At 51.3% G+C, this 16,483-nt stretch overlaps 1 protein-coding gene across 1 annotated transcript; it reads left to right on the top strand.

Moving 5' to 3' along the window:
* Positions 1–518: 518 nt before the first annotated feature.
* On the top strand, positions 519–12,479 carry CYP2E1 (cytochrome P450 family 2 subfamily E member 1). The gene is made up of 9 exons (XM_008528481.2): positions 519–1,074; positions 2,058–2,217; positions 5,420–5,569; positions 5,904–6,064; positions 6,421–6,597; positions 7,706–7,847; positions 10,422–10,609; positions 11,101–11,242; positions 12,061–12,479. Exons 1-9 carry the CDS (start codon positions 898–900, stop codon positions 12,243–12,245), a joined length of 1,482 nt encoding a protein of 493 aa, XP_008526703.1. The 5' UTR covers positions 519–897; the 3' UTR covers positions 12,246–12,479.
* Positions 12,480–16,483: the final 4,004 nt, after the last annotated feature.

Below are 16,483 nucleotides of genomic sequence, written 5' to 3'. Positions count from 1 at the left end.
AGCACCTGCCATGGGCTCCCTCCCCAGGATGCACACACTCAGATGAGCTGCACACATGCACCTATTCTCAGCCAATGGGAGCCACGAGGCCCACCTCACACACATCCTATCCTCACCCCAACCAGTCAGGGCTTGAATTCTAGTTCGAGGGGAGGCTGACTATGCTCCTCCCTCAGGCACCAGCAGGAGGGACCACCAAGCACGAGAAGTGCTATGTGGACCTCGATGGGTGTCTGTCCAGGCCAGCCTGGCTGGGTGAAAGAAGAGGGTAGAGGGGTCAAGACGACTCAGCCTCCATCCTGAGGAATGGACCCTGCCAGCCACATTGGCCCCTGGAAGGGGAAAGCAAGAGCAAGTTCAACTGGGACAGGACCCGAGGTCTGACCAGTGATGTCAATTCCCAGTTCAAGAGGCGCAGAACACTAGAGGAGGGCAAAGACCCCCAAAACTCCTGCCAGAGGTCAATACCCCTTCATTGATGTGGCCTTACATAAATCCTACCCCAAACAAACACATGCAAACAAAACCTGAATGCTCCTTGTCCAATTAGGGTCAAAGAAGATGACAGTCCCGCACCCCACATTCTGACCTATGGGTTGGTGGAGCTCCCTAGGTGCTGTGTTTACCGGCATTGGTACTGGTGCCAGCAACCGGTGTTGACAGAGCCCAGGCATTGTCAGAGGGGTGCCTGGATGGAGCTTCTAAGAGGCAACTGCTACAGGAATCAGCCTTGAAACAGTGGGCCAACAATAGTTAATAATGAACTAAGATCTTGGGCCAGAGGAAAAAGAAGATGGCATTGGTCAGCTGGTCACCCTCTTTCTCAAGAATGCATTATAAAAAGCTTTGCCTTTCCACGGGAGCATCCCCAGAAGTCGGCAGAGATCCCAAAGCACCATGGCTGCCCTGGGCATCACGGTGGCCCTGCTGGTGTGGGTGGCCACCCTGCTGCTCATCTCCATCTGGAAGCAGATCTACAGCAGCTGGAACCTGCCCCCTGGTCCTTTCCCACTGCCCATCATTGGGAATCTTTTCCACTTGGACCTCAAGAATATTCCCAAGTCCTTCACCAGGGTAAGAGAAATACTGGTGATTTCAGGGACGAGAATTTAGGGATTAGATGTAATATGTGTGCCTTCACTCATTGTCAGACAAGTTGTTATTCAATACCCGCCTGTTATTAATTAACTACAGTAACAGTAACATCCATGAGTGATGTTCAATATTTAGCTAGTGGTACACCTTGGGCACCGCATGCTCAAATGGGCATTGGCCATGGCTGGCCCTGGAGGCCCCTTGTCGCTAGGAGGGTTTTGAGGAAGCCGGTGTGGCCAGGGCAGCTGCTGTTTGCCATTGCAATGCAAGGAGAGCCATGCATTCACACTGGCTGGTGTCAACCTGCACCTCTCTATAGACACCAAAGAAGAGGGTAAAAAGTGAAATGTTTGACCAAATTACCCGGTACCTCCTACAACAATCGTTGTGAACGTAGTGAATGAGCTAACAAATCTAAAAACTAAATGAGTTAGTAAACCTATTAAATGAGTTAATAAAAGAATGCCACAGGGCACAGAGCAGGCTTGGAAAGTATTTGTATCAAGGAGAGTGTTGATGGCGCTTCATGCACCTCAGAGGATAGGCTCAGTTGCGGGGGTCAGGACGGTGCCAGCTCCGGGTCCTCCTACAGTGCCCTGGGGTCCATACCTTGACTGAGGACAGCAGACAGTGGGGTGATGGGTGGATGTGGGCAAAGGGGCCTCAGGGGCGGGACATTCAGGACGAGTTGGCCCACTGAGTTAATGGTGTCCAGGTGGGAGAGGAGTTAGGCACACCCAGATGTGTGTGGCCAGGTGTGCAGGTGTGCTGGCATCACGCTCCCTGCAGAAGAAAGCCTCTGTGGGAGAGTCTTCCAAGTCAGGCTGGATGAAGGCCATCTTTCCCCAGATCCTTCTGGGTTCTCTTGGTCAACAGAGACGACTTTGGGGGTGAGTTGGAAGCACTGCCCTCTTCCTCCCCAAGTCCGCACGGTCTCACTCTGCTGCTTGCTGGTCTCACAGCTGGCAGAGCGGTACGGGCCGGTGTTCACCCTGTACCTGGGCTCGCAGCGCGTCGTGGTCATGCATGGCTACAAGGCCGTGAAGGAGGTCCTGCTCAACTACAAGAATGAGTTGTCCGGCAGGGGAGAAATCGCCGTGTTCCAGGCGCACAAGGACAATGGTATGTCCCACTTCTTATAACACCCCCACAGAGGAGTAAGGGCAACAGGAGGGCCCAGCCGGTACTGAGACAACAGCACAGCAACAACACTGTAAAGATGGAAAGGAGGATAGATCCCCAGGCAGGTCAGGTGCTGGTCAGTGCATCGGGTCATTCAATCAGTGCGCAGCATGCATTTTAATGAAAGCTAATACATGAGACTTGTACCCAATACGACCAGTAGGCAGTTGTTTACAGAGAAATATGGCAGAGGAAGACGCTTCTGCTGGCTGAGCTGTGCCTCCTCCCACAGACCTTCCAGCCTCCACGGCCTCTCCCTCCTCTCTCTTTGCTGGGAGCTGTTTCCACTCACAGCTTCAACAGCTCCTGGTCTCAGGGCTCCATCCGCTGAGGTCCCCTCACCCACGATGGGCACAGAAACTCTGCTTGTCTGCAAGGCTTTGCTCAGCCGCAGTTCATGTCCTTCGCTGAGGGGCCTCCGATACCCACCTGCGGATGTTCTGAGACCCAGAAGTGTGCTGTGAAGGCAGCCCCAGCTCAGAATGAGACTACCACATGACCCGTCTCCCCAGCCTCACCTCTCTTTCCTCTGCACCCCGTGTCTCCAGAACCCTGAGTTCCCCGTATCCATGAGACACACCTGTCTCCTCCTGTAGGGGGAAGAGAGTTAGGGTCTGGGGGTCTAACTGGTCTTTATCAGACTCCTGGCTTCAGACCGCACCTTCTGTGTCTCCTGGGAGGTCCTGGAGCCCATGGAGGACACCTGCTGGGTGGGGGCCCCCCTCCTCCTGGTCTCAGCTCGAGAGCTCTCTGCCCGGCCTGCTGCTCTCTCTGTCCTGTCCTCCGAGCTTACCTGCTGATTCTTTTCAGCTTGCTTACTGCCGTTTTAGTGAGATTCCAAAGCATATTAGAACAAACACCGTGTCCCGTCTACCCTCTGGAACTCGGAAGCCTCTGCTTCTTCCTGAGGCAACTTTGGTGATGAACCACTAGAAAACGTTTATCCATTTAATTTCAACTTTCAAATGACGCACTTACAGTGGGCAGTGTTCTCACTTTACGTTCCCAGTCTACATTCCCGAAGTTATATCATGTCACAATCGATGGCATTTGTTTTCTCTCTTGGATATTGTGAGTTTGTGTTACTTCTTGGACTTGCCAAAGGCAAAACCAACCACCTCGGTCTTTGTCATTAACACAAGAGGAGCGTTACTGGAGGAGAGCCCCATGAGAGCAGTTCTGGGTCAAGGAACTCCATCTTGGCTCGGGGAGCCCTGACCTTCCATCCCTGGTCCACATCATGGGCCCTTAATGCTGCCAGGCAGTGGCCAGCACTCACATTCTACAGGTTGGCCTCAATGGGACTTTGCTGCCTCCTGCCAGGGCCTCCAAAGTCCTACTTTTATATGTCCCACACAGCCCAGAGCTGACCCTGAAAATCAGCCAGGGCCTGGACGTGGGATGCATCTGGTCCCCCAGGAATGATGACATGAAGGTTCATTACTAGCGTAATATTGAGCAGGCTGCACAGGAACCGCACCCGTCATTCCAGTCACTCTGTATAGAGCGCCAAGAGAGCAGCCTCCGCTGTCTGTGTTCCAGCCTGCCCTGCGTCCCAAATAGTGCCGGCCCCTCTGGGGTCTCTCTCAGTCTCTCTGTCTCTGTCTCTTTCTCTTTCTCTCTGTCTTTCTGTCTCTCTATTGCTGTCTCTCTGGCTGTATTTCTGGCTCTCTCTTTGTCTCTGTCTCCGTCTCCGTCTCTCTGTCTTTATCTCCCTCTGTCTCTTTCTCTCTGTCTCTCTCTCTGCCTCTGTCTGTCTCTCTCTCCTCACATTTTCCTGTATCTCTCATTTGCTGCACAATTCTTCCCAGTAACATGTTTAAATTAACTGCTTCTCTGCCCCTCCTTCCTCAACCACCAGGGTCCTCTTCCCCTGTCACAAACCCTTCAGGGTGGTCCACTGGCCGTTGTCTCCCTCCTTCCTTCCCTCCTGCCTTCTCTGGCCCTCAGGGCTCCAGGCATAGCTGACAGCTCTGCCCTTCCGACCTCCTCAGCACACAGTCTGTGGCCCCTCCCAGCCCCTCGCTCATCCACCCTGTGTCCTGGGTCAGTGTGTCTTCTCCCAGTGACTTGAGACGTCGGAGCTGCTGGAGGCTCAGCTGGGCTGATCGCATAGAAATGTGCGTGTTTGGACCGTCTTTCCCACAGGTTCCCTCTTGGGCTGCCAGGCCACATCTCCAGCCTGCCCTCAGCATGGTACGCAGGGTCCCACAGGAATCTGAAGCTCAGCGCAAATAGTCCTGAACTCAGGACGCTGGTGTCCAGTCCCCCACCAAGGTCACCAGGGTCTTTCACTTAGTGAACAGCATCTCTACATGGCAGCCTCGACGCCACCTGCGCTTGTGCTCACATGTGCCCAGCAAGCAGTCATGCTGTCCCTTCCCTCGCCTGTCTCCACGGCAACCGCTTCTTGCCCTCAAGCTTCTTCTCCTGACTCCATAGGGTGCTTCCCCCTCAGCCACTCAGGCATCCTTTTAGGGTAGAACTGACACTCTCAGCCCGGCAAGCGCAGACCACCCTGCTCCCCACCTCACCTCAGCTCCTCCCCGCCCCTCTCAGCCCAGCCAGACTTCTTTCCAGAATGTCCCATGCCTGGCCCTGCTCAGACCTCTGCGTGCACGTGGAAGGGTCTTCCCAAATCCGATGGCCTGCTTGGTTGGGGAGCCATGTGACCCCTTGGATTCTAGTAAGGACACTTTCTGTGAAGCCACAGAGCTGCGTTGAGGTCTTAATAATGTGAGGGTTAAAAACCACTGAGAACAGAATGGCTTTTCAGGAATTTTGTCAACAGACAGGAAAGGGGTGGAAGGTTTCCTTGGTGGTCAGGTGAGGTTTTATTTCACACGGGGAAGACGCAAGGCAAAGTGGACAAAGAGAGAAAGTAAATACATGGCTTGAAGAAGAGAGTGCCCAGGAGAGGAGCGATGCGATGGAGAAAGCACAAGGCAAGCAGGGGCCGGAAAGGCTTCTCCCCAAACCCAGCAGCCCGGTGCCTGAGGCCGGCGCTGCTCTCTGCCTCTGCTCTGGTTCTAAGTGCTTCGGTCCCTCCCTGCGCCCCCAGAGCACACAGGCCTGTCTCATCCCACCCCTTCTCCCCACCTGGGCATTTTCAGTAACTCATCTGCGGCTCCCTCTTCTTCAGGAGTTATTTTCAATAATGGACCAAGCTGGAAGGACACCCGGCGGCTCTCCCTGACTATCCTCCGAGACTATGGGATGGGGAAGCAGCGCAACGAGGAGCGGATCCAGAGGGAAACCCACTTCCTGCTGGAGGCCCTCAGGAAGACCCAGGGTGGGTACAGCGCAGGCAGGACGGCTTCCTTGCCAGACCGCTGGGGGCAGCGCTGGCCTGGGCCCCTGATGGCGGTTGCCAGCAAGAAGGTGGTGTTAATCCACAGACACCATTTTACAAGTCGGGTTTCCTCCAGGTCTCGGGGGAGTAGGAGTGGTGATCCAGTGTGTCACCGTTATGTCCTGAGTAACTGAAAAGAGACCCGAACAGGTTCAAACATTCACTGTCTTCTGTTCATCATCAGTTTTCAGTGTGTCTTCTCACAGGCTTGGTAAATGCCGGTGGGGAGGCTGAGTCGCGTGTGAAGGGCTCTGACAGCTCACTCGTTTTCCAGGCCAGCCCTTCGACCCCACCTTTGTCCTTGGTGGCGGGCCCTTCAACGTCATCGCCGACATCCTCTTCCACAAGCACTTTGACTACGAGGACAAGACGTGTCAGAGGCTGATGCACTTGTTCAACGAGAACTTCTACTTGCTCAGCACCCCCTGGCTCCAGGTGAGGCCTCACTCCTTCCTCAGGAGTCTGCGCTCATCTTCAATCGCACAGATTCTGTTAGAGCCAGAGAGCCTGCGTATTCCTTCTGGAGACATCTGTGGGGCCAGAGTCCCCCTTGCTAACCTGTTAGGGACTCACCGTGTCACTTTTTAACATCTGTCCCCACTAGACACGTGACATGCGTGCCCATGAACGTGTCCCCCATGGGCAAGCGCAGCCCGGCCAGGTGGTGCTCAGAAGGCGCCTCGGTAGCCGTGGCCACAGCTCTGGGTCTGGAGGAAGGTGTTAGCCCAGCACACAGAACATGTTGCCTCTGGAAAAAACATAGTAAGATAATCTCCCCCCTCTCTCTGTAGGCTTATAATTATTTTTCAACCTATCTGCGCTACCTGCCTGGAAGCCATAGAAAAGTAATGAAAAATGTGTCTGAAATTAAAGAGTTTACTTCAGAAAGAGTGAAGGAGCACCATAAGTCACTGGACCCCAACTGCCCCCGAGACTTCACCGACAACCTGCTCATGGAAATGGAGAAGGTACTGTTGCAACACACTGACTTGCAGACGCCAGGCGACACCAAGCACTTGGCCGTTATGAGATGGGTTTTCTGGAGGGGGGTGCATTTTTCAGATTTATGTTGTGACCTGCACTGCTGGTGTCCAGACTGCCCACCTTGTGGATTTTGATGCTCTCAGTTGCACACAAACACACTGGCTTTAGCACAACCACCACATGCTGCTCCCATACATGTCGAGAGACAGCCAGCCTGCCTGGCTGACCTTAATGACCACTGTACCGTACACCACGCTGGCCAACAGACGGTCTTCCTTGGGGAACCCCTCAGGGGGCTGTGGGATGGGGTGAGTGGGTCCCTCACATCGGCTTCTTCCGAGCCATGCTTCTTAACCATTTCTGGCCGACTGACAATGACCATGCCTCATCTGGGGAGAGGTCCTCTGTGTTCCGCGTCAGCATGGAAACCGCAAATTGTGCATGACAACAGGCCCACCCAGCATCATCTGCCTGATGGCCCCCCGGGCCCCCCCCGCCACCCGAGATCAGGGGAGCTTTTTCTCTTTCCTTTGGCATCACTGCAGCTCCAGAACAGCAGGTGGATTTCACGCCTGATTCCCCTGGGTAACTCCCCCAGATTGTCTGAGAATCTCCTCTGTCAGTGGGGCCCCTCACTGCACCCAGCTGTCTGGCTTCCTGGTGACTTCCTGTCTCCTGGGACCCAAAGCTGCTGAACATGGGGACAGAAAGAGGCCAAGGGCAGCCCCTGCAGTTTTGGGTTGTTAGCAGAGGCTGCACACTCCACCCCGGGCTGCTGGAGGTCATGACACAGGACCTGGGGAGCCTCACCCCCCAGGACGGCCCTCAATGCTTAGAACCAGCACAGAACCCCACGGCCTGGGTTGGGGGCAGAGTCCTGCCCAGGGCCAGTGTTCTGGGAGCCTCGGTTTCCCCCACTGTGCAATGGAGATAATCGTGTCTCCGAGGGACAGCCTCGTGCACACCTGCCCCTTCCTCTCTGTGGAGCTGACAGGGCTGCCAGGTTCTCTTCTGCCGAAGGAGACAAGGGTCTGTTTCTCATCTGTTTGAAGACGTCCCCTTATTGAACCCACCTGTCGTTAACATCCGCAGGAGAAACACAGTGCGGAGCCCCTGTTTACGTTGGAAAACATCACTGTGACCACGGCTGACATGTTCTTTGCGGGGACAGAGACCACCAGCACCACGCTGAGATACGGGCTCCTGATTCTCTTGAAACACCCGGAGGTTGAAGGTACGCCAAATAACAGGCGAGGACGCCAGGGCGTGCGCAGTCGCGCCTGGATGATCGCCTGGAGCGTTTAGGCTTCAGCTGTCCGTCTGCTAAATGGAAACTGATGTTGCTTGTGAACCTTTGCGGGAATGACACTGGGATGACGGGATAAATCCTTTGAGGGGTCGTGCTCTTGTACATGATGGGCACCTGGCCCTCTTGAACACTGGTCCTCCCACACCCCCACTGAAACACCCCTGATTGTAGAAAGAAAACAACACCAGAGTGGAGAAATGCAGTGCTGTCTGCATTCTGCTCCACAGGATAACCTATTTATGACAGTGAGAACAGCGTGCACATTATCCCTGAGTGAGACCTGCTTTCTCAGCAGAGCAGGGAGACAGGGCAGGGCAGGCAAGGCCCTCCTGCCATAACTTACCCTACTGGAAGAAAGAGGATCAGAAGAAAGAAGCCCAAGGGAGAAGCATTCCAAGGCTGCCTGCTGCCCTGGCCCCCTTTGCTCCTGCTGGGGGCTCCTCCCCAGCACCTGGGTCAGGTGGGACTCAGGGTGCCCTGGAGGAGAAGGCGTGGCTTCAGGGGCCACATGTGCAAAGTGTCATCCACTAGAAGCACCCACATGGGCCAAGTAGAGGCAATGTGAGGGGCACCAATATGTTAACAGGCCAGTCCGTTCAAACGTCCAGGGAAAGAGAAAGGAAGGGAGCCACCACCTGGGGCGAGGGTGCCCTCAGCGGCCAGTGCCGAGGCCTAGAGCCCCTGCCTCTCACTGGGCTTGGTGCAAAGCTAGGGCTGTCCCTGCTCCAAGGAGTTCCTCACCAGCTGAGCCACTCTTGCTGCTGCTGACAATAATTTGGCTCCTGCTGCTTACAGTGCTCCATAAGGGGACACCCTTTAATACACTGCATTCTTGAGGGTGGATACAGGATATGAAGTCATTCCCCCAAGAACATGGATACGTGACCTGTCCAGGATCAGACCTGGTCCATCTGACTCCAAAGCCTTGGCGTTTTCTGTCTCACAGAAAGGGGAAGGGGAAGGAGCCGAAAGTCCACAGGATTGGCAGTTTCACAGGTCTGGCAGTTCTAGCAGAACTTCTGACCACTCTGTGCTAGGGGAACTGTAGACTCAAAAAATGCTGTATGTCATTAATGGTGAGGAATTTCCAATATAGAGAAAAAGACAGAAAATAAACATGACTGACCCTCATACATCCATTGCCAAACTTAACGTGTATTAACATCTTGCAGTGTTTTCTTCAGAGCCCTTGAAAAGAAAACAGGTTGCAGAGCCAGCCGAAGCCCCTCCTCATGGCCCCTGAGACTTGTCAATGTCCTAGGACGGTTATGTGTCATCCCCGTGCACGACTTCTTGTATTTAACACTCACTAAGCATCAGCATACAATCCATGGTGTTGCATGTGTTTTACATTTTTACCTGGGTTCCATACTGTACATAACTTTACAGTTCACTCCACACATTAAAAGGCCCACAGGAAACCTCAGACTCAGAGTGGCCAAGCAACTTGTTAAAGGTTGCTCTTACCTCTGCCAGAAAGAGAGAGACTCCCAGACTCCTGCTTCCAAGTCCTTCAAGCAGTAGTCTGTGCTTGTCTGTTTCTGCCGTTCTGCCTTCACCTTCATACTTCTTAGAAGCATGCAATGAACCAGCCTGGGGTAATAATTAACACAGAGCTTTCCCTCCAACTACAGATCTTCCTCGACTAACAGTGGGGTTACGTTCTGATAAACCCACCGTAAGCTGAAAATATTTTAAGTGGAAAGTGCATTTAATCCACCTAACCTACCGAACATCATAGCTTAGCCTAGCCTACCATAAACGGGCTCAGAACACTTTCATTAGCCTACAGTTGGGCAAAGTCATCTAACACAAACCCTATTTTATAACAAAATGTTGAATATCTCATGTAATTTATTGAATACTGTACTGAGAGTGAGAAACAGAATGGTTGGATGGGGACAGAATATTTTCAGTGTATCAGTTGTTTTCCATTGAGATCGCGGGACTGACTGAGAGCTGTGGCTGCTGCCAGTGCCCAGCATCGTGAGAGAGGATCGTACTGCAAATTGCCAGCCTGGGAAAAGATCAAAATTAAAAATTTGAAGTATGGTTTCTACTGAATGTATATTGATTTCGCACCATCATAAAGTTGTAAAATTGTAAGTTGGGAACCATCTGTAGAGATTTCCAAGAGCCTTTTGTCATTTTCCTCTCCTACTTTAAGGCAAGAACCAGATTAGCCATGATCAGCTAAGATAACAGAAGCCAAAACATGCTGTAGACTCTAAATAACCTCATAGAGCTTAGCACTTACTGACACTTGTGGAGGACTTATCCAATAATCCAAAGGACCTGGGCACCCTGAAGCACTGCTTACGGTGCTCCATAAACATCTATTGGGTGGATGGATGGGTGGGTGGATGGGTGGGTCAGTGGATGGATGGATGGACGCGTGGATGTTTAGGTGGATGGATGGATGAGTGGAGGGACAGGTGGGTGGATGTTGAGCAGCCTGGAGTTAATCCTTTTACATTCATTCCACTCATATCTGGGCAGAGAAACTTCATAAAGAGATTGACAGTGTGATTGGGCCAAGCCGAATCCCTGCCTTCAAGGACAGACTAGAGATGCCCTACATGGATGCTGTGGTGCATGAGATTCAGCGATTCATCAACCTTGTGCCCTCCAACCTGCCCCATGTAGCAACCCAGGACACAGCGTTCAGAGGATATGTCATCCCTAAGGTCAGCTGTGAGCCTGGAGCGCGCATCCTGAGCACCGCCCTCCCAGCTCATCAGCCAGCCCGCCAGGGAACGGGACGGGGGCATCCAAGGACACCACCTTTTGGTAGATGTGGCTGAAAGGTGGGAGCTGGGCTAGCACTCCCACTCTGCAGAGTCTGCTTCCCCAGCAGTCCTCGCATGGACCCGGTGACCCTAGACATTGAGAAAACCTGGAAAAAGGACTCCTCAGACAGTGCCTGGGGTTTGTGGTACATTCTAACACCAGAAACGAACAACATTGACTCCAGCCTGGGCTACTCCTCTGAAAAGATGAGAGCTCTCATCACCCTCTGGCCCTGACCCCCAAATGCTTTCTTCCTAGTCCTTAAGGAAACAACTCCCCCAAGTGGAAACATACTATCTTGTATAAAGTAAATTTCAAAACACCCTTCTTCACTGGGGGCTTCCAGCTGAAAAATGTCACTGACTGAGACAGCCTTTGTTCCTTCTAGGGCACAGTCGTAATTCCGACACTGGATTCACTCTTGTATGACAACCAAGAGTTCCCTGATGCAGAGAAGTTTAAGCCAGAGCACTTTCTGAACGAAAACGGAAAGTTCAAGTACAGCGACCATTTCAAGGCATTTTCCGCAGGTAGGAAGAGTTCAAGAGTAGCAGCTTCTTGGGGAATTGCTCCTAATGCCTGCTCTCTGCTCCTCGCAGCTTCTTCCCTTATCCCGGATCCGCACCCCATCCCAAAGGTGATCTTCCATGTTCAGAGAGCTTAAGTGACTGTTTCACCAGGAGTCCTGGGACTGAGGGGTTACAGATGAATTATTTTCTCTGTAGAGTAGATACTTCACTTCACTCAGTGCTAAAACTCTTCATTTAACAGAACTTAGTGAAAACCTTTCAAAACTATATTACCTAATTCTCCATAATTTTAAACAAGGGTTACTAACAAAATCTAGCGTCTGGTTGCCTGGATTCACCCTAGGACCATCTAACCTTCCCTGGCTGTGACTCAGTGTCCCCCCACCCCCCGGCCCTTGGCCTCCTTCCCAGGGTCTCCCCTCAGATGCTGCTGTGAGGGAAGATCATATAACCAACCTGATAGCCTTAACACCCATTGGTGGAGTGTTGGCTTCCAATGGCGGTCCCACTTTTACCTGTAGGACATGGGGGTGAGCCCTGCAGAGACCATTCTCCCAACCTAACGCAGGTTTCTGCAGCCGAGTCCTGGAGATTGAGGCCAGATGAAGGCTGGTCCCTGAACACATCTGTCGCTAGTACTCTTATACTGAAATCTACTCTGTGCTCCCTTTCAACGGGCAGAGAGGGGTCAACTCGGCTTTAGGATGACAGATTGGGCACAGCCTCCTCCCGCCCAGCTCTCCCTCTGCTGCCTCACCTGCAGCAATGCTGTCTCCTGAAGCTGCCTCAGTGTCTCATCAGTACTGTCTCACCTCCAGGAAAGCGCGTGTGCGTCGGAGAAGGCCTGGCTCGCATGGAGCTGTTTCTGTTCCTGACTGCCATTCTGCAGCACTTTAACTTGAAGTCTCTGGTTGACCCCAAGGATATTGACCTCAGCCCCGTCACGATTGGGTTTGGCAACATCCCACCCAATTACAAGCTCTGCATCATTCCCCGCTCGTGAGCGCGAGGGACAGGTGCTCAGAAGACCCCTGGGCCCCTTGATGCCCTAGGGTTCCTGCCAGCGCCCACTCAGTGCCACCAGGAAGACCCTCCCCTCACGGCTCAGTGAGTCAGGGCTCCACGGGGATCACTCGGCCGGAGAGGCTGCTTCCCAGAATCATTCTTCAGATAGAATTTGAAAGCAAAGTCCAAAAAAGATTGTGTAAAACCAATTAAACTAACTAAAGAAACTGAATTAGTTTGAGCCTATGTTGAGTTCTTGGAAACAATGTAAACAAGGCCTATCATTGTAGCTGAAACTCCCCTCTGCTGAAAAAGTAGAACTAGCCAGGCAGCAGAGTCACTATCTGTCATAAAGGTTTCACAAAAAAGAACATGGACACCATTTTGTAGTTAGGAAAAGAGGCAAATAATATGCCTTTAGAGGTTTCTTAGTTATGTCAAAAATGTATCCCCCACCATCTTTCCCAAGGGTATGAAGTCGTCCTTTGGGCTCACTATGAGCATCGTTCTGCGCCATGTTGTAAGATTAAAATATGTCTGAAAAGTCAACAGAGACATCTGTTATTGTCTCTTAATATTAAAATGTGACTTTGCAGGAGCCAGCCCCATGGCCTAGTGGTTAAGTTCAGCGTGCTCCACTTCAGTGGCCCAGGTTCGGTTCCCGGGTGCGGACCTACACCACTCGGTGGCTATGATGTAAGGACAACCCACATACAAAATAGAGGGAGACTGGCACAGACGTTAGCTCAGGGTGAATCTTCCTCAGCCAAAAAAAAAGTGCCCTGGTACCTGGAAGGAGAAACTCTAAGTCCATGAGGACCCCTGCATGAAATGAGACAGAAACAAGGAAATAATTAATCGTCTCAGTGAACTAAACCTTAATGTTGTAAAACAGAAGAGGAATTTGGAGCCAGAACCTGGTCCCCACCCAGCTGGCACACACCTAGAAGTCCTCTGTGTGCTCAGCCTTCATGCCTTGACTTCCTCACCAGCAAAACGGGCATGATAGAAGGCCTTGTCTACTGCATAGATGAGGGTGGACAGGTTAGGTGTGCAGAGCCCTCAGAACACTGAAAGTTCTAAGAAAGTGTTCCCGAGTGAGTCATGTCTCACAGCCAGCGGTGTAGCATCTTCCAATCTCCCTCTGACTGGCCCTCCTGCCTCCTCTTAGGAGGATCCCATGATAACATCGGGCCCACCCAGATAACCCAGGATAATCTCCCCATCCCAGGATCTTGAACTTAATCACATATTCAAAGTGCATTTACCATGTGAAGCACATATTCACAGGTTCTGGGATTAAGATGCAGATGTCATTGGGTATATTGTTCTGCCGACCACACCTTCCACCTCACACACCATGAGACACTACCAAAAACCAGCACTGACAGACTGGCAAACCAAGAAACTGCAGAGGACCAGCTGCCTCTGCTCTGAAAGGCCACTGTCACTCTCATCATCACACCAACTCAGCAGGAGATTATATGAAAATGTCTTTTCATTTGCTTTAGGGATTTCAGTTTGAGAGAATACCCTAGGAAAATTCTAAAGTACTCAAAGTCATGGAAGGAAGTTGGGAGGGAGACGGGGGGCCCTCTGAGTGTAGATGTCTAACTGATCCAGGCAATGGCATCTGGCTGTTAAGAGTCTCAGGTTGATTTCCTGTTCAGCACATCCCAAAACTGTGTATTCATGTGGTGGCTTCCCAAGCCTCAGCTATTGCAGGTCCTGCCTCTCCTCAAGGTGAGCACTGACCACGAGGTAATATTACCTTGGAGAATTAGTCTCAGCTTAAGAAATCCTCCACTGATCTGAACCATATTTGGCAAAAGGGGAAGAGATGGGGTCAATAGGAGTTGGGTGGACCAAGGGAGGGGAGGGAATGTCTCCGTCAGTTCTGGCTGCTCTAACAAATTGCCATGGACTGGTGTGTCCACTGAAATAAAGAGTGTAGGTAAAGGTTCAATGAAGGAGTTTATTCCACAATCAAAGTGAAGAATTCGAATGCCAGGAAACAGCCCAACAGAGTATTCTGAGGCACTGCTCTGAGGTCTACAGAAGTGAGCGTAGTTTATAAACCTCCAAATAAAGCAGTGTCAGTGCAGCAGACAAGGGGCTGCAAAGTCGTTTAGACACAGGCCTGGGAGCCCTGCATGGCTGCCTCACAGCACAGCATGGATTTTTATTGTACCGACTTTGAGCCTGTGCAGCTCACTTGCTAGATTTGCATGTTAGACCAGGGAGAGGTGTCCCAGTCTCGTTTACAGGTGGCTTGTGTATTTCTCACAGTCTGGAGGCTGGAGCTTGAGATCAGGGTGCCAGCATAGTGGGGGTGAGGGCTGCACCCTCATGAACTAATGGCCTCCCAAAGGCCCCACCTTCTAGTACCATCATATCGGGATTAGGGTTTTAACACATGAATTTGGGAGGACACAAACTTTCAGTCTATTGCATTCCACCCCTGACTTCCCAAATTCATGTCCTTACCACATGTGAAATACATTCATCCCATCCCAATGGCCCCGAAAGTCTTAATTTGTTGCAGTGTCAACTCTAAAGTCTGAAGTCCGAAGTCTCATCTAAATATCACCTAAACCACATGAGGGTGACACTTGAAGTATGATCCATCCTTAGGCAAAATTTCTTCCCAGCTGTGAACCTATGAAACCAGACAAGTTAGTGCTTCCAAAATATAGTGATTGACAGGCACAAGATAGACGTTTCTATTTGCAAAGGGAGAAATAGGAAAGAAGGAAGGGGTGACAGGTCCCAAGCAAGTGCAAACCCAGCAGAGTGAATCCAAGACCTTCAAGCCTGAGAACAAGCCTCTGTGACTTGAAGCTCTGCCCTCGGGACCCCGTGGGGCGGAGGACCTGCCCTGAAGCTCTGCTGGGAGGGTGGTGCCCCGAGGGCTCTGTCAGGCAGCCCCGCCCCAGGACTTTGGGCAGAGGCCATCTGGCCTGCTGAAAACAAGACATGTCTCCCCTTTGCAGCCTAGGAGGCAGCCCTGATGATTTCTGAATCGACACAGGAGTCACGTGTTCGTCTTGAAGTACAGCACACTTCACGGCTCAATAGCTCCATCGTCCCAAGACCTCTGCCAGCCTTTCATTATTCCTTCCCTCTCCTCCCCCTTCACTTCAAACTGGCAGTTTTCCTGCTGAGGCAGCTATTAACTCCTTGGTTCACACCCATTCTCATCTCCTTATCAAAGGGCCGCGTGGCCACACACTTAGTGTTCTCTTCTGAATATGCTTTCTCACTTTTTGCAAAATGCATAGGCTGAGAATTTCCTAAATATTTAAGTTCGAGTTCCTTTTTGCTTAATAATTCCTTTTTTAGGTCAGTTCTCTCTTCCTGCATCTTACTGTAAGCAGTCAGGAGGAGCCAATCCACTCCATGGGCACTTGGTTTAAAATCCACTCAGCTTTATATCCAATTTAATTTCCCGCAAATTCTGCCTTCCACAGAACACTGCAACCTGAACACAATTCAGCAAAGTTCTTTGTCACTTTATTACAAGGATTGCCTTTTTTCCATTGTCCAGTAATGTGTTCCCCATGACAGATAGAAACGGCGAGCAATAGGATGTCGACGAAAATAATCCATAACCAATCTATAAATGAAAATTTGGGAGAGTTTATTCTGAGCTGAAATCTGAGGACCATGGCCCGGGGCTTTTCTTCCCGAAGGAAGAAAGGGCACCAAGGAAGTGAGGTGTACAGAGTGGTTATATACCCCCATACAGGACGTTTCACATATGATTGAAATGTCCCTCCCACAATAGTCACAAGATTGCCCTGTCGGCACAGCACTTGATGGACACAGCAGGTAGTGGGTCTGCTCTCTCAGAGGGCGTAGCGGGAGGCAAGTCTATTGTCTTGAGCTGGGTGGTCACAAGTGAGCACAGCAATCAGTTTCTAGCCTAAGGAAAGATGTTTAATCCTTAAAGAAATGCCAAGGTTGGGAGGGGGAGGGAAGTTGCACCTTTATCTCAAGGGCCTTTGCTCTTGCCATAGGGATCTCTAAAGCAGATATACAATGCATGCTCAACGGCTTCCGTCAGGCCCTTTTGGAAAGACAAGGTCAGACCGAATTAGGTTTACACCAAATGGCTTCCTCATATACTCCAATATATCCTATTGCTTGCCATTTTTATTTGTCAGGATCTATTTGAGTCTAGAAGGAAGCCATTTGGTGTAAACCTAATTTGGTCTGACTTTGTTTTTCCAAAAA

The sequence above is a fragment of the Equus przewalskii genome, chromosome 1, assembly GCF_037783145.1.
Source record: "Equus przewalskii isolate Varuska chromosome 1, EquPr2, whole genome shotgun sequence".
Lineage (NCBI taxonomy): Eukaryota > Metazoa > Chordata > Mammalia > Perissodactyla > Equidae > Equus > Equus przewalskii.
The sequence above is the reverse complement of the archived record's forward strand: the minus strand, read 5'-3'. Positions and strand labels throughout refer to the sequence as shown.